This window comes from Coffea arabica, chromosome 3e (assembly GCF_036785885.1).
Source record: "Coffea arabica cultivar ET-39 chromosome 3e, Coffea Arabica ET-39 HiFi, whole genome shotgun sequence".
NCBI lineage: Eukaryota > Viridiplantae > Streptophyta > Magnoliopsida > Gentianales > Rubiaceae > Coffea > Coffea arabica.
In genome coordinates, this window is record NC_092315.1 from 48051119 (window position 1) to 48072977 (window position 21859).

At 32.9% G+C, this 21859-nt stretch overlaps 2 protein-coding genes across 5 annotated transcripts; one reads left to right on the forward strand and one right to left on the reverse strand.

The window, feature by feature from the left end:
- Positions 1-4136: 4136 nt before the first annotated feature.
- On the forward strand, positions 4137-9764 carry LOC113737013 (putative disease resistance protein RGA3). 4 transcript variants are annotated; one of them, XM_072083588.1, is made up of 4 exons: positions 4137-7745; positions 8512-8629; positions 8999-9221; positions 9350-9764. In XM_072083588.1, the coding sequence occupies exons 1-2, from the start codon at positions 4419-4421 to the stop codon at positions 8623-8625; spliced, it is 3441 nt and encodes a 1146-aa protein (XP_071939689.1). In that variant the 5' UTR covers positions 4137-4418; the 3' UTR covers positions 8626-8629; positions 8999-9221; positions 9350-9764. The 4 variants fall into 4 exon arrangements, with proteins under 4 accessions (XP_071939689.1, XP_027120061.2, XP_071939690.1 ...); XM_027264259.2 differs by having other exon boundaries at positions 4209-7745; positions 8536-8629; XM_027264260.2 differs by lacking the exon at positions 8512-8629 and having other exon boundaries at positions 4182-7745.
- An 8177-nt stretch (positions 9765-17941) lies between these two features.
- LOC113737017 (2-alkenal reductase (NADP(+)-dependent)) lies at positions 17942-21733 on the reverse strand. The gene is made up of 5 exons (XM_027264263.2): positions 21299-21733; positions 20480-20657; positions 19495-19661; positions 19302-19384; positions 17942-18548 (listed from the first exon to the last, which is right to left on the reverse strand). The coding sequence occupies exons 1-5, from the start codon at positions 21548-21550 to the stop codon at positions 18170-18172; spliced, it is 1059 nt and encodes a 352-aa protein (XP_027120064.1). The 5' UTR covers positions 21551-21733; the 3' UTR covers positions 17942-18169.
- Between the last annotated feature and the right edge of the window lie 126 nt (positions 21734-21859).

Consider the following 21859-nt stretch of genomic DNA (forward strand, 5'->3'; position numbering starts at 1 on the left):
ATGGGTATTTCAGTGCTGAAATTAATGCACAAGTGGCTTTAATTCTTACTCTCCTGCTTTTCTTCGTTGTTTGACCGCTGATTGGTCTGCATGCATTACCAATGTAGTTGAAGCCTTGGATTGATACACCTATTGTCACACGATATTGCATGATTGGAGAAACTTCTTGAATTTTGGTAGGCTTTAATCGGTTTAAGTAGGATGATGTTTCTTTTATGTCTGTACTGACCATGGTTCAAAGGCGCGGTCGTGGCTCGGACCGTTTCACATCGATCTTGGTTCATCGGTCGCAATTAGGCCTGTCAACGGGTCGGAAGTCATTATTCCAGACCCGGACCGGGCACACTATATTGGATCCGGATCCGACCCGTTTATCCGACGGGTCTTTTACTCTATGTTTCCGGATCCGGATCCGACGGGTCCCAGATCCGGATCCGGGTCTACCCGAAAAAAAACTAACAAAATTTATAATTTCGAACAAAAATGAGAAAAAAACATATATTTATAAGCTAATTTCTAACTAATACAAAAAAATCAAATAAGAAAAGAAATCAAATTAACCTTACTCAAATACATCACCCTAATCAAATTATATTGATTAGGATCCGGGTCCAATTATATTGATTACTCAAATACATCATCCTAATCAAATTATATTAATAAATATATATATTTTAAATTATTAATCCATTTATATCCGAATCCGGGTCCAATACGGGTCGGAATACTATATTCCGTATCCGATCCATTTTTTTGTTTGACAAAACGGATCCGGATCCGGGTAACGGAATTAAATCCCTACCCATACCCGGATAAATTTGACGGATCCGGTCAGCCCTAGTCGCAATCTAGGCTAAACTTCAAATTTTTCAAGCATTTAATATTTTGAAAATTGTAAAAAAAAAAGATAAACAAAAATAATAAAAAATTAGTAAAAATAATAAAAATTCGAATTGATTCAGAATTATTCAGGGTGATTCGGCCGTTTCTATCCGTCTCGGAAACTTCTCAATCGAGTTCTCGGTGACTCGGTCGAGTTCTCAGCGATCCATTATTTCGGAGTGATCTCATCTCAATATTGAAACAAAAAACCCCGTTCCAATAATGACTTGACCAAGTCGTCTCCGTCTCGGCCGAGTCTTTGAACCATGAACGGACCCCTTCTATTTAGTTCACATAGATCTAATTGGGCTGCTGTTTCTGATATGATCCCAAAAGTACATACCTTTAGTTTTTCAAGCCGCAGGATCGGTTTTTCTCAACACAATGCATCACTGGTTTGATATATAGGTTTCTGGTTAGCAGATGAATATTTCTTGAGTTGCAGTTTCATTTCCTAGCATTTATTAATTCTAATCTGAATTTGCTGTTTATCATTTAGGCCATGTCCTTCCTTAAAGGTTGGGAGAACACATTTGAGAAGATTGAGGAGGCTATTGATTATGTAAATGAGCAGCTTCCTTCAGATGATTCCTATGTTCCAGCTGTAAGTAATGACGGAGCCAAGGAGGCCCATAGTTTTGAAAAGTTTAATTCATAATATGTAAATATATGTATAAGATAAAATTGGCCCCCCAATTTTTTACAATTTTAGTTTATATTATGAGAGTTTATATATATATATATATATATATATATATATATCTGTGTGTGTATGAATTAGCCACCTTTGATTTAATTTTTTCTTCAAAAAAAAGTTATTTTTTATTGTGCTAATATTTAATGTTCAAAAAATTAAACATATAATTTGATGATCCATAGTAAATTGACCCAATTTGACATATTATAATAAAAGACTCAATTCATAATTATCAATGAGTTAAAACAAAAATAATTACTTTATTGGTCCATATACAAATATACAGCTTTGCCTAATTGATAAAAAATTTAAAATTAGTGATCTATCCTCTTGTTGACCCATATACAATTATACAAATAATTACCTGAAGGCTTGGTGAAGATAAGAAATTGAGTGATCTATCTTGTTTTTAACATATTGATTATATTTATTCTCACTCTTCCTATGTCAACCACAATTATAGAACGGGCATTTTCAATTATGATTATAATCAAAACAAAGTTTTAAAACAAGATAAAAGATAATTTCTTAAATGATTGTCTAACAATGTACATAAAAAAAGATAGTTGTTCAAAAATTTAGCACGGATTCAATTATAGATGAATTTAGTTCTATGAAAGAACGTAAAACTCAATTTACTTTTAAAAAAAGAGGTTGAAATTTCAAGGTATGCTAACTTAACTTTTATCTTTTATTAATTGAAAATAGTTATATTTATACTGCATAGTTATATTTTTGTTTTTGCACAAGTGACATATTGGAGCATCTTCTCATAATGTACAATTTGGGTAGTTTGTGATGTTATAAGATATTTAATCAAAGGTTATTTTTTGTCCTAATTTTTGTTATGACTAAAATACATATTTATAAAATAGACATATCTTTGTAATTAAAATTAATATTTGATATTTTAAGATGTCATATATTTAAATAGATGAAAATTATTTTAAACATAACATATTAAGATAATTTTGTTCAGAAAAATTTAGGCCCCCTCTCAACGAAAAAATCCTGGCTACGTTCTATAGTCTATTTTTTTTTTTGTCGAAACGATAGGAAATTTCATTAACTAAAAACCATATTACATGTACGAGCAACGGCTCGAAGTAACTGCACAAAAAGTGTTCAGCGAACACTGAGGAAATTTCTTTCCTCATCCACAATTATGCTTAAAGCATCCACACTCAGTAGTCTACTGTTCTATAGTCTATAGAATGGACATTTTCAATTATGAAGATAATGAAAACAAAGCTCCAAACAAGATAAAAGATAATTGCTTGAATGATTGCCTAATAATGTACATAAAAAAAGCAAGTTGTTCAAAAATTTAGCATTGATTCAATTATACATAAATTTAGTTCTATGAAAGAACGTAAATCTCAATTTTCTTTTAATAAAAGAGGATGAAATTTCAAGGTATGTTAACATAACTTTTATCTTTTTTATTTGAAAATAGTTATATTTTTGTTTTTGCACAAGTGACATATTGGAGTATCTTTCATAATGTACAACTTAGGTAGTTTGTGACGTTATAAGATATTTAATCAAATGTAATTTCTTGTCTTAATTTTAGTATAACTATGTTACATATTTATGAAATAGACATACCTTTATAATTAAAGTTAATATTTGATATTTTAAAATGTCATATAGTTAAATAAATGAAAATTATTTTAAACATAACATATTAATGTAATTTTGTTCGGAAAAATCCCCACCCACCCCCCCCCCCGGCGGGCCGGAAAGGAAAAAATCCTGGCTCCGTCACTAGCTGTAAGATTGTTTATTGCCATAAATTCAACTGTCTAGTTCTGGCTTTCCTGAATCAACTGGACTGAACTCTAGCATTTTGATTGTTTTGCAGGCTCGAGCAAGAGACAGCAATGTGGCACAGATCTCTCCGGAGCTTATCACTTAATGTGTAACTACTCTGCTTATGATCCTTCATTCCTATCTCTCTCTGTTTATTTCTTTTGCTTCATTGAATTTGTGTTGTAATCAATATGCAAATGAGAGTCATCACATTATGGTTAATTAATCTTGGCCATAAATTATCTCAAGCAATTATGCCAAGTAATTATTCTGTCTTTCCTTACCCGAGATCGAGACATATGTAACACAAAAGTTACTCTTTATCAAAGTGAAACAGTTCCACAAAAACAAGTAATATGTAATTGTTGATGCCCCTTTGATGTCAAGATCGAAGCAAATGCATCTTTCAGGTTACTAATCCCCAGACTTCAGTGACCATTTTTTTTTTGGAAAAGGAAAGAAAATTGGATTGTAGGTCAAAAATGCGACACCAATTCCCCGTGAAAGTGGACAAAAAATCCTTGGATTTGCGAAGTTCAAATGGATCAATTCTGAACAATTTTACAATAGAAACAAATTACTGATGATTATTTTACAATTCCTTGATGATTGTTCTCTTCAGAAAATATATGTTCAAGTAACTTGAGATCACAAGTTTGATAACTGAGATGCAAACCTATATACCATCCACTTTATGTCTCTATTCTTAACCAGCCAAGAAGCAAGGTAGCTGGTCCAAAAGGAAGATTCCCTGTTTGTTTGTAATAGAAGTTTCTTTACCTACTAGGATTATTACTACAGTTTAGTTTAATTTATCAATCCTTGAGGCTCCCACCGTAGAATAAAGCAGTAGCACTTGAAGTCTTATCTTAGAAGCACTTCAAATTCTTTTCTTCTCCAAACATTTTTTGCTTTTAGCTGCTGAAGCTGAACAATTTCTTCTTATCTCATTGCAAAAAGCATCCATATCATCACCTGAATTGATACTAGAATACTTTTGTTCTAATTTTAATTCCAAGCAAGAAAAATGGCCGATGCAGCTATAAGCGCTACTATTCAGGTTGCATTGGAGACGGTTATTTCCCTCACCGCTGATCGTGTTAGTTTGGTTCTTGGATTCAGAGAGGAGTTGGAGAGACTATGCAACACTGCTGAAACCATCCGAGGTATCTTGGCTGATGCCGACGGGAAAATGCATATCCCAGGGGTGAAAAATTGGCTCAAGCAGCTTGAAGGAGAGCTTTTTGAAGTGGAGAATGTGCTGGACAAGCTCAACTATGAAACTCTTCATCGGGAGGTGAAGTATAGAAATCAACTCAAGAAGAAGGTATGTTTCTTCTTCTCATACTTTAATACAATTGGTTCTCGTTCAAGGTTGGCTTCAAAGATTAGGGAGATCAACATGAACCTAGAAAGGATCAATCGGCAGGCAAATGACTTGGGACTGGTCTTCCGGTTCCAAATTGAAGCCGCACTCCCTGCTGCTGCAGGAGCCACAACAAGCCGACATACCGACTCTATTCTTGTTCCAAATGTTGTAGGAAGAGTCCACGATGAATCAAAGATTGTGGACATGTTATTGAGTCCATCTGAAAAGGTTCTTTCGGTTATTCCCATGACAGGCATGGGAGGTTTGGGAAAAACAACTCTAGCGAAATTAGTCTACAATGATCCAAAAATAGATGGGCACTTTGGCCAAAAAATTTGGGTTTGTGTGGCTAAAGAACAAATTAAGATAATGGAGCTGTTCAAGCTCATTTTAGTACAATTGACACGAGAAGAAGTCAAAGTGGATGACAGGGATGTTATCGTTAAAAAAATTGGAGAAAAGCTCAAGGGACAAAGATATTTCCTTGTTCTTGATGATGTGTGGGATCATGAACAAGGATTGTGGGATGACTATTTCAACACTTTGATGGGACTCAACGAAACCAAAGGAAGCTGGTGTCTTGTCACCACTCGTCTGGTACCAGTGGCAAATGCTGTGTCTAGACCTTTGAAGATGAATGGTGGTCCTTATTTCTTAGGAAAGCTACCAGACAATGAGTGCTGGTCTATCCTGAAAGAAATGGTAATTGCAGGGGAAGAAGTACCAACAGAATTGGAAGCAATAAAGAATCAGATTTTAAGAAAATGTGATGGCTTACCATTGGCAGCTAAGTTAATTGGAGGTTTGTTGGTTAACAAGAAGAAAGAGGAGTGGAAATCTATCATGAAGGAGAGTCACACAAACGAATATCAAAGCGAGATTGATCAAATACTTAAGGTGAGTTTTGATCATTTGTCACCTGCATCAGTTAAAAAATGTTTTGCATATTGTTCAATTTTCCCCAAGGATACAGATTTGAAACAAGATCTATTAATTGAGCTTTGGATGGCGGAAGGTTTTGTTCAACCAGATCGCCAAAACCAAAGATTGATGGAGGAAATAGGGGCTGATTATTTGAGGATTTTGTTACAAAATTCCTTATTGGAAAAAGTAGAAGAGTCGTGGAGAACATATTATAAAATGCATGATCTCGTGCATGATTTTGCAAAATCTGTTCTCAATCCTAAAAGCAGCAACCAAGATCGCTACCTTGTATTAAACTCATATGAAGAAATGGCAGAAAATGTCAGAAGGAATAAATCAGCATCACTTCGTACATTATTTCTCCATCTAGAGAGTCGCATATCTGCCGACATGTTATCAAGATTCAAGCACTTGCATGTTCTAAAATTGTCAGGGGAACATGTCACGTTTTTGCCAAGCTCCATTGGCGAACTACTGCACTTACGGTTGCTTAATATTTCATATTCTGAAATCACCAGTTTGCCGGAATCTCTTTGCAAGCTATATAATTTGCAGACACTAACGATGAGCGATGATGCACTTGAAGGAGGTTTTCCAAACCAAATGAGCAATTTGATCAGCTTGCGTCATCTAAACTACAACCATGATGATGCAGAATTTAAAATGCCGATGCATATGGGACGATTGGCTTGTCTTCAAACTCTCATGTTTTTTAATGTAAGTCAAGAGAGGGGTTGTGGTATCGAAGAGCTTGGGACCTTGAAATATCTTAAAGGGTCATTGGAGATCAGAAATCTTGGACTAGTAGAGGGCAAAGAAGCAGCTAAACAAGCAAAATTGTTTGAAAAGCCGAGTCTGTCTCACTTACGGTTGGACTTTGAATGGAAGAGTGGGGATCGGAAAAGCGATAACTGTGATGAGGATGTGTTGGAAGGTCTCCAACCTCACCAAAATTTGCAAGAGTTGGAAATTCGATATTTTATGGGTAATAAATTTTCACAATGGTTTGTGAATTTGTCAAAATTGGTGGAGTTGCAAATAGAAGATTGCGAAAGATGCAGTGAACTCCCTACAGTAGGACAACTACCATCCCTCAAACGTCTCTATTTGAAAAGACTGGACAACATTCGATCTGTTGGAGATGAATTCTATGGTATTACTGCTAATGAGGAGGAGGGGGAGGGCAGATCACAAGCATCAGGGAGCAGCACTAGAAGACGAAAATTCTTTCCGGCCCTTGAAGAACTCTATGTAGAATATATGGAGAATTTGGTAGAGTGGAAGGAAGCAGACCAAATGAGGTCAATAACAGGTGAAGCAGAAGCAGATGTCTTTCCCATGCTGAGAGATTTGAGCATCTCACATTGCCCAAGATTAATTAGTTTGGGAGTAAATGGACAGAAATGCCCCCTATCCCATCTTGAGCGATTGAGGCTTTGTGGTTGCGATGGGTTGACCACCATACCCAACAAAATGTTCGAGTCATGCCTGTCTCTGCAGTCCCTACGGGTGGTGAGGTGCCCCAATCTGGTGTCGTTGTCGCATAATTTGCAGGAGACGCCTTCTCTCAAGGATTTAGCCATAGTCGGATGTCCCAAATTGATCCTTCATAGGTTAAATGGATCTTCTTTTGCCACCAACTTAAGAGAATTGTGGATCGCTTCCTTCTCCTCAAATGACTTCTCAATGGATGATTTTGATTGGTCTGGCTTAATATCTGCATTAACACTCCGTGAGCTTGAATTACGAGGCTTGCCTCACTCGGACTCCCTGCCACACCAGCTTCAATACTTGACTACCCTCACTTCACTAAGTCTGGACAACTTTGGAGGAATAGAAGTGCTACCGGATTGGATTGGAAACCTTGTGTCTCTTGAAACCCTATGGCTATGGTCTTGCCAAAAGCTTCAATCTTTACCATCCGAGGCCACCATGAGACGCCTCACCAAGTTAACTCGTGTTGAAGTTTATCAGTGTCCTCTACTAAGACAACGGTACACTCCCCAAAGAGGCATCTACTTAAAGGAGGAGATTTCAAGTGATGAGATTTCAAGTGATCCTGTAAGATTTCCTATCTAAAGTTCACATTCATAAAATATATATATATATGTATATAAATTTTTTTTTTTTGTATCTGCATCTCATTGACATATGTTTGCTCTTTAGTTTCTTATTCTCTGTCTCTTCTACGAAATTTCACTAGTTCTATATAGTCATCCTCTGTAATTCTCTTCTTTTGGGCAGACCTTGGTTTCTCTTCAAAGATTAGTTTTAACAAAGCCTGGTTTTGAACAAATTGGAAGAACATCAAAATTCTTGATTTCCTTGCCTCTCTGAACCACTGAAAGGTTTTGAATATCTTAAAAATTCCTTACACTTGAACTTGTTACCTGCTATTTGGCCAAGGACAAAAATATTAGCAACGGTGCATACACAATTAGCCTCTTTGTTTGAATGTGTTAGCAAATGCTTCATTGGATGTGCAATGCTAGATGTACATGGATGCATTTGTAATTTTTCTGTCACTGATATTGCCAGTCTGAATGGACAACATTAAAGCTAATCAAGAAACATTTGTGAAGAAAATTCAAGATACAATTTGCTGTTCTTTGGGACTCTGTGTTCTTATTGCGACAAAATTATATCAGTCTCCCTGAATTTCAAATATGTTTGTTGAGGGACTAGAGTGCTGCAAACCTACACCCCTTCCAATCGCTGATGCATGCTTCATAAGAATGACAATAATATGGGATGGTTGTTTATCATCTTGCACAAGTTTGAGGAGTTTGTACATCACAATTACCTTGCTTTTCTGTTCCGTGAGCAGAATTATTGTATTGTTACCTTGCAGACAAGCAGTGACAGCGAACAAGAAGGCAATGATGGTGCTCAAACATCATGTTCATGTTGTTTCCCATCGTTGTTGAAGAAGGAGAGCTGAGGAGGTATGATGGTGCTCAAACATCAGCTTCTCTCCTCAAGAACTCTTTTTACCTCCGCCCAATTTATTAAAAATACAAGGGAATTGGTGCAAGTTTTTATCAAAGTATGCTTGTGTCATGCAATTGGCCAGAAAACAGGGTGTTTTTCTGCACTTTCATGTGTTTTTGAATGTTTCTCCTATGCTATATAGCTTAGTTTTTGCTCTTTAAGATTTTACATTTACTCGGAGCTCATGTCATTTGATTGTGAAAGAAGCTGGTTTTTTTGCATTATCTTGCACTGGTTACTAGACCATACCGTTTCTTTGCATTCCTTGGCTGTCATAACTGAATTCATACTCAAATATGTAACATTGCGATGGTGCTTTCCAGAGTCTTAGAAAGCAGACCTCATGTTGTTGGACAAGATTGCCAGGGGCCAGAAGTTATTTTCACTGACTAGACAGGTTTGAAGATGAAGGCGGTTATCAATGATGTTAATTTAGCTCATTAGATAGCATCAGCTTTGATGGAGGCTTCACCAATAGGTGGTTCTCCCCACGTTTCCCAAACATAAAGTTTTTCGTTATCTGCTGGTCAGAATGCAGAAAGGAAGGTAATAATTTAGCTTGTACGTCCTTAGGGCAGTTTTAACAATTTCTGATCTGCTTTGTTGATATGTGTTTAGTAAATCAATTACCAAAACTTTTTTATTTCTTTTGCTGATTGCTGAACTGATTTTAGGCAAACTGGACTGATGGACTTGTTGGTAAAAGAGTTGGATGTTTGTGACAGTAGAGACAATAAATTGGATAAACAATCAATTTGGAGCAATAAGAAACGTCGATGCAAGAAGTCTTGAATTGCACAAAGGTCCAAAGAAGAGGAAGCAAAACGTTCTTTTCAGTAGATGTGTGCATATTTAACACTTTTATGAAGATTTTGTGAAGAATTAACACTTTTAAGATGGCATTTCATACTTTTGGTGTATCAGAATGTGACAAGTCCTGATAGTACCTTTTCTTCATCTTTTGCGGGGAGTAAAAATATGTCTAGAGACCATATTTGTAAGATTTCCTACCCATTTTTAGTTAGACATTTGATAGAGAGAACTTAGAACTCTTGTTACTTTTCCTCTTCAAGTAATCATTTTTTGTTATCTCTGTCGGCTTATCAATTTTGCCTGATACTGCGAAATTGCTTAATCGAGTGGTTTGTCAGCAAAATCATGACAGTAAAATCTAAATGATGATCTTATTGTTAAAGGCTTTTACATAAAAGTAGGTGCTTAATACAACTGAAACGACGTCTGACATTATCTGCATTCAGCCATCAAATGTTCCACTTGTACCAAATTTTATTTAACAAGGAATCAAGAAAGTTTTGGGTAGGGAAGGAGCCAGCCAAGCACAAGGCAATTTGCCCAATTTATAGGAGTATATTTTATAAAATTTTCATCAGTATTGAGGTGGTGTTTGGTAAAAGGGTTTCGGAATGGAGAATTGGAATAAAGTCCATGATTCATGTTTGGTTCACTACTACCGGAATTGAAATTTTAGAATGATAGCTAATAATTTAGCATTCCACCATTCCTTAGTAAGTTGGTGGGTTTTGTCCAAAACCCAAGTGTGATTCCAAAATCTCATAATTACATAATATTTAGTATAATTAATATTTATATATATTATATATTTATATTTATATTATAATATATACATATATAAAATATATTTTATTATAATATTTTATTATAATTATATATTTTATTATAATATTAGTATATTATATAAATATATATTATAATTATTTAGTTAAATATAATTATATTTATATAATATATATTATAAATTTATTAATATTATATAATAATATATTTATAATATATATGTATATTTATAAATGTATATTATATGTGCATATAATTATAATATATACATGTATATAATATTAATAAATTATATAATTATAATTATATTTATAATTATTATTTTAAATATAATAATATATAATAATAACTATATTTAATATCAATATGCATTATATTTATATAAAATATTAGTACAATTAATATTTATATATTATATAATTATAATTATATATTTGTATTATAATATTTGTATAATTATAATTAATTATATATAATATTTAATTTAATTAATTACAAACTTATAATAATGATATTATATAATTATATAATTATATATTATAATTATTTAGTTAAATATAATTATATTTATATAATATATATTATATATTTATTAATATTATATAATAATATATTTATAATATATATGTATATTTATAAATGTATATTATATGTGCATATAATTATAATATATACATGTATATAATATTAATAAGTTATATAATAATAATAATTATTATTATTTTAAATATAATAATATATAATAATAACTATATTTAATATGTAATATATATTATATTTATATAAAATATCAGTATAATTAATATTTGTATATATTATATAATTATAATTATATATTTATATTATAACATTTGTATATTTATATTTAATTTTATATATAATATTTAATTTAATTAGTTACAAACTTATAATAATATTATTATTAATTATATTTATTATATAATGTATATTAATTTATGTAATAAATTGATATTATCAATTATACTAATAATTATATATGTTTACTAATAGAAATTATTAATTAGTTATACTAAATTTACTAATACTTTTATACTAATATATTTAATTAGTGAAAATTTCTTATATCCCATTTACAAAGAGCCAATGATTATCATTTACGATGTGCTTTATAATATATTTATTATATTCCATTTCGAAAGAGCCGACGAACCAAACATCAACTATAGTAATGATACACATTCCAGGTACTTGAACCAAACAGATGTATTGGAATGAATGACCTTATTCCAAATCCAAAATATCCGATTCCGAATCCGAATCCGACTCCGATGTGCGAACCAAACGCCACCTGAGTAAATTAGTCATCCTCTTCCCAAATTTTTAAATTAAACTGCAATATCCAATATTAGGTCGTATTATAAATTTTCTCCTCTCTAATTCTCCTGCGCCGCCATTGAAGTTCAACAAAAATGTCATACAGTTCTAACAACTAGAGTTGCCAACAATTGAACTTGATTATGACTTAGTATTATTATTCTTTTGTTAAGAGTTAATATTATTCTTAAAGATATGTGCAAATTCCATCTTATCTTGCTAATGTCAAGAGCCTAATCTATAAAACAAAAAACTTACTAAAGCCGTTAAATTAAGTAATTGTACTAAGATTTTTATTTCCCTCTTTCTTTCAAGTAAGGTGGGGAGAGATGAGCAATCCATAGCATTCTTCAATCTTCGATTTAGAGACCAGAAGTCTTTTCTTTAAGGATGCGTTTGGTAAAATTGAAATTTGGAAACTAAAATCTGAAGTCTGAAATATAAATCCATTAAGTTACTGAATTGTTAAGTACTAAATTTAATACATTTAAATGTATATTACATGAAGTGATAAGTGAATAACTTATCACTTATTTTTTAGAACAAGTTTTACAAAGGAAATTCAGTGCCACTTAATTAATCTATATGTTCTAGTTTTAGTTATCAAACTCGTTTGAACATGTTAAGATCTAAACCGATTAAATTTAAGTACTAAATTATGTTATCAAACAGAATCCAAGTTCAATAGAGTTTCAACTAAAAATCAATAGGTCCATTGGACTAACACAATTTGCTAATAATAATAATAATAATAATAATAATAATAATAATAATTTCAAATATGATTCAGTTTGTATTATGAACATAATTTCTAATAATTTTTTCATCTCATACACATTACATTATAAAAATACTGCAATGTTACATTTCTTTACCAATTCTTTGCACTATGAAGTTCTTTTCTCATGTTTACTCAGAGAAATGAGATATGAGCCTTTAGCCTTCATTCTTCAGTTGAACGTAGACGTTTTAGACTTTTAGTGGAGCACTTCTTTCAGGTAAAAATAAATTTCACTAAAGCATTTAAATAATTATAGAAAACTATTGTTCTCTTGAATTGGGATCATAAAATATTTAAGGTTCAAACATATTGATTCCTATGCTATTGAACCTCACTGTAATTATCGAAGAACCTTTTGCAATAATATCCTACCAAGAGATTCACAATCCACGCTATATTGCATGTTGAAAATCATACAAAAAACCTTGCTCAGTCCTATGAAAATCACAATAATGTAGTACATATAATCAGTTAACTTCTGGTCTTTGTCAGGTACATGTAGTCTCTGTTTGGCCCATTTCTTTAGCCCCAAAAAAAAATTTATTAGTAGTGAAAGAAATGACCATATGAACACAACAGTATGGCAAAATACACTTTACCCTCTTGTAATTTAGTGTTTTATCACATAACCTCTCATATGGTCTCAAAAATTATATATAACGCTCTCATGATTTGGATTAAAAATGTCAAAATAATGGAATTTGTATCCTATAATGGAGTAAACTAAAATGTCAAAAGTATCCTATGTAAAGTTGAAAATTATTTATTAATCACAGAAATTTATATATATAGTTTGAAAATCATAAGGGGATTATATAGTAAAACACTAAATCATAAGGGAGTTATATGGTAAAACATAAGCATTCTCTCTCCAAGAACTCTTTTCTTGCCTCCATCCAATTTACTAAGAGTACAAGGAGTTGGTGCAAGTTTGCAATCTAGTATGCTTGAGTCATGTAATTGGCCTAAGAACAAGGCATTTTCCTGTCCTTTTATGTGTTTGTGAAATTTTACCCTATGCCTGCAGTTTATCTTTTGCTCTTTAAGATTTTTATATTTACTTGGCCGTAAACATGTCTTTTGATTGTGAAAGAATCTGGCCTTTTCCGATTTTCTTGCACTAGTTACTAGACCATAACTTTTCTTTGCTTCCATTGTTCATTATAATTGGAGCCATACTGAAATGTACCATTGTGATGCTTTCTAGAGTCTTAGGAGGCATAGCTTGTGTTATTGGACAAAGGACACCATCGTTTACACACCAATTGTCACACGATATTGCATAATAGGAGAAACTTCTTGAATTCTGGTAGGCTTTGATTAGGATGATGTTTCTTTTATGTTTGAACTGACCCCTTCTGTTTAGTTTACATAGATCTAATTGGGCTGCTGCTTCTGATATGATCCCAAAAGTACATACCTTTAGTTTTTAAGCTACAGTGTCGGTTTTTCTCAATGCACTGCCATCACTAATTTGTTATATTGGTTTCTGGTTGGCAGATGAATATTTATTGAGTTGAAGTTTCATTCCTTAGCATTTATTAATTATAATTCGAATTTGCTTTTAATCATTTAGGCCATGTCCTCGCTTAAAGGTGGGGAGAATACATTTGAGAAGATTTGAGGAGGCTATTGATTATGCAAATGAGCAGCTTCCTTCAGATGATTCCTCTGTTCCAGCTGTAAGACTGATTGTTGCCATAAATTCAACTCTCTAGTTCTGGCTTTTCTGAATCAACCGAACTGAACTCTAGCATTTTGATTGTTTTGCAGGCTTCCGATCCTAACCTGAAAAATGTTAGGAAATTGGCTTAATTTCTTTTAGTCAAGATCCTTATTTGGTGTGGAAAGTAACTAGTTTCTTACTTGGTTTTAGTTACTTGAAATAGTAGTCAAGGAAAGTCGTATTTGGTTTAGAATTAGATATTATTTCCTACTCTATATGCATCTAGGAATTAGTATCGGTTTCCAATTATTATTTGACCTTTTGACCAAGTAATGTTGTCTATAAATAGGTAGATTGGCACACTACAAATAGACACAAGAAAGGGGTGAGAAAGTTCTTAGTAGACGAGAGAGTTATACAAGAGTTGGAGCTTGAGAATCAAGTTATAATCTTGTGGTGTTTTTCTCTCATAGTAAGAACAAGTTTTTCTCTCTGTGGACGTAGGCTTGCTGATTAAGCCGAACCACGTTAATTCTTGTGCGTTGCTCATTGTTCATGCTAGATATTATTTTCTATTCAATTGTTGATTTTTCTTTTTCTATTTCAAATAATTGGCCTAGTACTCTAACAAAAAATGCAACAGGCAAGAAAGAGGCACAAAACTCTTCGGAGCTTATCACTCAATGTGTAGCTACTCTAACAGGTGTCGTGTCTGTACAATAATAAATTCCTACTTTAAAAGATGTAAACGAGTACAATGGTAATTAGGGTTGTCTTCGCCGGAATTAGAAGAAAAATCTGTTTCTTTTCAAGCAAATTCAATTAAGGGGGATTTTGGGAGATTGAAAATTAAAATAAAGCACTTAACGAAAATAAAACTAATTAAACAAGAGCTTTGTTGAACTCAATTAGATTTGATGAGACACGAGCCCAAGTACGAGTTAGAACTTAAATTCAACTAAAAATTCAACGAACTCAAACTCAATTATTATAAGTTGAGCTCAAATTTCGACTCAACTCAAATGTATTTCTATTTTTTGAACGTGAATGATATTCACTATTACTTTAATCATCTGTTAATATCTTTTTTGGAATGTGAGTGATATTCACTCTGAAAATTGTTGGTCATTAACAGGGTATTGTGGTAATTTCACCAACGCCCATTTGTAACATTTTTAATTAATTTCAAAATATATTATTAAAAAATTCATTAGTGGATAGAGAATATATTTTTCCATTCCAATACTATCCTTTTCTTGTAAATCATTTTCGTTCCATAACAAATCTAATTAATCCCTTAACTTTTGAAAACTGAGTTGATATAAGTTTTTGATTAGGAATTACAAGATGTTAATAAGGTTGAAAGACTTATTAATAATTTTCGTGTTATTAGTCTACACGAGAAATATAATAAAATTTTAAGTAAAAAATCCAAAAGTTATATGAGAATTTTACAATGAAGAACATAACGTTTTACACTTTAAAAGCACCTCAAATAAGTTTCTAAATATATAGTTAAGAATTTAAATTGTCCAAGCCATTGATATAGACAAAAAAATAGAAAATTCAAAAAGCTTGCACATAATTCATAAATCTTTAAATTCATCCACAAGCACCTTTTGAATTAAAAAATAAATTTTCTCATTGACAAACCCTCAAATGAGTTTGTAAACATGAACATTTTATCTTTTTTGCTAGTTTTCAAGCCATCAATCTAAACAATAAATTTTAAAAGAATTAAAAACTATTTGAATTTGAAAAACTCCTCAAATTGACCAAAAACACTTCACGATAAAGGAATAATCTTTTTTTTTGTCTTGAAAACACTTTGAATATATTCTTAAAACCAATTTTTTTTATGTCAAAAATACCAACTATTATATTGTGTTTATTGAAATTACACCTTTATACAATTTGTCTTGATTTTCAACTTTTATTACATACTTCTATTTTTGGAAAAAAAAAAAAAGGACAGCAAGGGGCATTTTTTAAATGAATGCATCTTCTCTATCCAAAAATTAGTTTTTTTAAATAATACATCTTGAAATGGGTTGACAGTGTTACAAAAAGTTAAACGTAAGGGATGCAAGTGATATTTTTCAAAATTAAGAGGGTGCTAAGTGAAATTGATAAAAAAAACTCAAGGGATGTTTCTGAAATTATCCCATTCTTAAAACTTATATGTTGTACGTACACGAGTACAGGTTTATTATTTGTTGTTGTACTTTGAACTTTAGATCGAAATAATTGTTGATTTTTATAATTAAAGCTATGGTTGAATATTTGCCAAAGTTTGTCCTTCTATCCCAATTTGTTGTAAAATTATTGTTTTTGTAAAAGAAAAATGTGAATAAACAAAATGGGCACTCGACGGTCCCCACTGGGGTTTAGCGTAAAATAAGATCATGAATTTAGCCTCGAAATTGGGCTCAATTCATGGCTTAGAAGAGTACCACGGCAGAAAGATATAGGGACTAATAACACTTTGCCCCCTAAACTTTAGAAATAATCACATTTTATTATCCTTAATTTTAAAAATATATGTTTAACTCTCGATAACGACTAGTCAAAAAATAAAAATATCAAAAAAAAAAGTGATTGTAATGACATTATCTATAATTACCTGTTATTTTCCTTTCATTGTTAAAGGATATACATCCCTTTTATATTGTCAACTATGCAAAAATATCAAACTAATAACATTTTTTAAAAAAAAAATTTACATTTAGTTTGGGGTTAACAAAAATTTGCCCTTCTGAAAGTATAGAGTAGTCACAGTTTGCCACCCTAAGTTTTAAATATATACATTTTGCCCCCCTCATTTGTCAGGTTAGAGATAATGTAGTAAAAAATAATAATAATAAGACTTCTTTAAGCAATATATAATGAATTTTAAATTTATCCAAAATACAATTCAACTAGTTTGCAAAAACCAGCAAATGGAATTTCGCAAAGTTATCTTAGAAATAGTTTTGGTTTGGCTAAATATTTTTTTATCCCGGCTGTAATCAATTGCCCTTCAAATTTGTTTGTACCGTCCATCGTTGATCCACAACAACTATTAGTTGCATGTCTCTTACCATTATCAAGGAAATTTCTTTCTTGAATTGGTTAATCATTTTCGTATTTTTCTCATTCATTTTAAGAGTCCCAAAATTTAGATTTGATTTATAATTTTTTTCGTAACTTGTAAAATTAATTAATCGATTACCAGGCAGTAAAGAGGGCTTTTTTTTTTTTTTACTATTTTTTCTTTGGAAAATGCTAATGGTACTGTTTTGGTTGTTAATTGCAGTGCTATTGACTTTTTATTTTTTTTAAAACTCACGTGAAATATAAAACTGTCCTTCCTCTTCACTTTAATTATAACTTCATAAAGTAAAGTTGGTTGTAAATTTAGTGAAGGGTTAGTGTTATTATGTCTAATCTTACATGGTCAAAAGAGGGATTGTCATTAAAAATAGAATTAATCTTTTATACACTGACACTGTATATACTTTCATCATTGAATGCATGACACATAATTCGAATTCGAATTTGAAATCTAAATTTTGCATATGTGTTGTACATCCAACTGTGATAGTGTATACACTATCAGTGCGTATAAAATTTATTTTTAAAAATAACATTAAAGTTTCCCTCTTTCTTCCTTTCTTTCTTTTTTTTTTTTGCAAAATTTGTTTGTTTATCTTTCTTTACTTTTCTTTTTTAGGAAGAATTGCAAAATTCTTTTCTACAATCATACCACATAGGAGAAACCAACATAGGACAGACAATCCATTATGCACAAAACACAAAATCAGTCACAATTAGCCTAATGTTTGTCTAAATAAATTAACCTCTTGTTTTGCGTTTTCTAGTATCCAGGACCAAATAGCAAGCACCAAATTAAGTAAGCTGAATATTAAAACATTTAGATTAAGCTACAAAGGAAATGCTGGTTGCAGGATTTTTTACTTCTACAGTGGATTACTGCATTTCATCTGTTATTCTCTGGAAGAAACTTTACAAAAACCTTAAAAGTCATGCGATTAAGTAACCTAGGTGAAAAGCCACTGAAGTTGGTGTGCTCTAGGCAGAAATGACTTGCTCTCTCTCTCAAAATGGAAGTTGAGATTATTCTCGAGCAACCACAAGCACCTGTTTCCCAACATTGCGACCGCTGAACAGACCAACAAGGGCAGCAGGGCCATTCTCGAGGCCTTCTGCAATGTCTTCCACATAGGTGATCTTGTTTTCTCGGATATATGGCAGTACAAGGTCAAGAAACTTTGGATATAGGTGATAGTATTCATAAACTGCAAATCCTTCCATTCTAATACGTTTGTAAAGAACATGTGCCAAATTATGTACTCGCTCGGGTTTATCAAGATTGTAGTGTGAGATCATTCCACACACAGCAATTCGGCCATGCGATTTCATGTTCAGGAGCGCAGCGTCCAATGTCTTTCCTCCAACATTTTCGAAGTAAATATCAATTCCTTCGGGGAAGTACCTGCAAGAAATCGATGTATTCTTGATTCAGTACTGCTAGAGGCTCAGCAGCTGATTTTGCTGCATCTGATTATCTGGTACTCTGATCTCATGTGATAACTAAGGCCAGGGATCCGGCCTTGATTGATCTAGGAGGATACTGCCTAACTGTTTCAAATCTTTGCATTGAAGACTTTTGAGTTAGGATAGAACGATATTCTATGATTGATTTCTACCATTTCCTGCTTATAAAACTTAAACATTTCTGTTTGTCCTTTGGCATTTCTTGGTTGCAATGTCGTAATTCACACCCTTCAATGTTGAGCGTAAAAATGATCTTGTGGTAGCTTAGATATGAGGATATGTTATGGTTATGGAGTACTTAAGATATGAGTTTCAGAATTTGGGAACAAAAGCTGATGTTGGCCATTGTTGTCCGGGATATGGCAACATAGATGTGAGTAAAGAGGATATCATCAAATCAGGCACTGGATGACATCTCTTTCCAGTTTATGGCCAAAGCAGATTCATTATAAAAACTCGCGATGGTTTTGACAATTTGACGGGGAAAACAGGTTGGGGCACTTCACTAAATATGTTCACCGCAAAGAATACCCACTTGGGAACCTGATCAGAATCAGGTGCAGTGATGATAGTAACCACAAACAAAGAACCTTCTGACAAGGTAAAGGTTTGGATATGCTTACCATGGAAAAGAGAAAAGCTTAATTATTAAGCAATCTAATCCTCAAAATTTGGAAAAATTTATACATACCTCTTCAGAGCAGCATCAAGGTCCTGTTCTTCTTTGTAATTGAAAGCATCATCAAACCCAAACTTGTTCTTCAGAAGATCAATCTAGTTACGTTAAATGTAAGATGGAAGTTAGTTCAAGAACGAAATATACAAGGCCAAACAAAAGTTCACTGTTCAAATTCAGATGGACAAACAGGTAAAACTTAATGTACCTTTTGTTTACTTCCTGCACTTCCAACTACATAGCAGCCTGCCAACTTTGCAAACTGTCCAACAAGCTGACCGACAGCACCAGCTGCAGCAGATATAAATACCTTTTCTCCCTTTTTAGGTTTGCAAACTTCATAGAATCCAACATAAGCAGTCATGCCAGGCATGCCTTTCAATATACAAAAGTATCAATATTAGAACAAGGAATGTTATGGGAGCTGGTGTTCCTGTTTTCTAAAGGTTTTATAGGTACTAAAGATCAATAGCAGCATATCAAGAAGAATTAAAGTTGCCCAGACTTTAAGGTCCAATCATCTTATAATGATGTCAATCAGGTTTCTCATGCACAAATGCAAACTGGGGGAGAAGAGAGGTGAAGAAATTGGGAAGGAAATATAAGCAGTCTAGGAAATGCAAATTGTGAGAGACTTATATTCAAATTTATCAAGGAGCTCGTACTATTTCAGTTTAGAAGCCAAGTTTTCATGTCTTTTCTTTCCTTTCGCATCTTTTGGCCCAACAAAACATTTTTATATAAAAAATGGTTTACATCACTGAATTTTTAATCTACCGTTTGTAGTCACAGATCCTCAATGTCTAAGTAAACTCGACGAAAACTACGAGCTGAACCACACTGGTGAAGTGCTTTTCTGACAAAAGTTTTTCTAAGGTTTCATTTCATTAATGAACAAAAGTTTGGTAAACTCTTTCTCCTTCCCTAAGTTAGCCACAGAATATGCTTGAAAATTCAGGTATCAGGATATTATATCCAAATGCCAAATGAATATCATGAAACAATTATATATTGTGAAACTTAAGCAAACTGCAACTTTGTATGCACTCTGAAGCCTGCACAGACATACTCCCCTGAGAAGTGAGAACACATAAATGCAGTTCCAGTTCTCACAGTTATAAAAGGGATCAAATTTGCTGGACAATTATCAGCTACAGCATCTCCATATAAGAGGAAATAAGAGTGGAAATTACCTAGTAATCCAGTGTAATAGGAAAGAGGAATGTCTGTGTGCTCAATCTTGAAAAGAGAATCAGGTTCTGCTATGAGACTGTACTCCTCCCATCCTGTTATACCCCATACCAAGTCACCCTTCTTGAATTTTGGGTGCTTTGAATCCAGTACCTTAGATACCGCATACCCATTTATTGGCTGCATGTTATCAACACTATGGTTAATAGATGCAAAATTTAACTTGTGATTTACATCACTTACCATAAGCATAGAACAAAAACACATTTGCATCCCTTCATTTAAAATTACATCAAGGCATTGCATTTGAATAGGATTTTGCTGTGATTATAACAAATTCCGGCAAGCATGAGAATGTTCCAAATTGTTTCTGTGCACAAACTGGTACTCAAAAACATTCATGAACTTGATTTTGTCTTTGTTTTTCAGGTATTAGATACATGAATCCAGAAACGAAGAAGTGCACCTCAATCACCAAAGAGAATGACACCAAGGTATCGGAAGGTGAACTTTTTCAAATTCATGAAAGATGTAAGTCATATTAGAGGCTCCCCTGTTCCTAATTAACTTGAGGGAGATCATCAGATGTCACTCTTTTTTTGCTTTCTAAACAGTCCCTTCTAACAAGTCAATTTTTCCCTTCATCAGAAATGACCATAACAAGTTGACACGAAAACTAATCACTACACATAATGTCATGCCCCGCATCCACGAGCTATTAACAATTTGGTTTAATCATTTGTGACTGTCTGTTATGTCCAAAATTTATCAAAGGTGTGTGTATTAATAAAAGCGAGAGGAAGCCAGAATTGTAGGCTTACAGATCCAGGAGTGTAATGAGAGAATCCATCCTCGAAAGTAGAATTTGCAGGCTTTGGCATGAGAAGGCTCATGTAAGGATCGCAAGACAAGTAGAGATTCTTAAGCAACACCCCATTATCTGAGCTTTCAGGAACTTCCAAGCTTATCTCCTTGTCAGTGGCGATGATAAAATCGGACTCTTTTGGGGAACCACTCACATAGTCTTTCAATAACACCTGCTTGTTCTTCACCATCTCTAATTTTTCTGCCATTTTCCCACTATTACTATGGTCAGGAGCACAAATATTCTTGAGCTGTGGTCTCTTACTGCCTCTGAAAAATAGTTTTGTTATTGTATGGAGCAGAAATTTGCTGGCTCTTATAGGAGAGAACCAGAAAAGGTTATGATGTGTTGCATGACGTCAATGAAATCCACAAATGGGCAGAAGTTGTTTTCACCTGTCAAACTTCCAAGTCTCAACTATTGAAAAATTTGATCAATGACCAACTGTATGCATGAATAAACCTTTGACTATTTTAAGAAAACTGTGTCCAAATCATAGCCCTTAATTTTTCCTTGT

Bases quoted from the DNA above. Each gene is read 5' to 3' on its own strand.
- LOC113737017 (XM_027264263.2), bottom strand. From the start codon at position 21,550: ATGGCAGAAAAATTAGAGATGGTGAAGAACAAGCAGGTGTTATTGAAA. The intron at 19,662-20,479 runs GTAATTTCCACT...GTATATTGAAAG, and splicing joins CTATTACACTGGATTACTAG to GCATGCCTGGCATGACTGCT. The intron at 19,385-19,494 runs GTACATTAAGTT...TAACGTAACTAG, and splicing joins GTGCAGGAAGTAAACAAAAG to ATTGATCTTCTGAAGAACAA.
- LOC113737013 (XM_072083588.1), top strand. From the start codon at position 4,419: ATGGCCGATGCAGCTATAAGCGCTACTATTCAGGTTGCATTGGAGACG. The intron at 7,746-8,511 runs GTAAGATTTCCT...TTCCGTGAGCAG, and splicing joins ATGAGATTTCAAGTGATCCT to AATTATTGTATTGTTACCTT.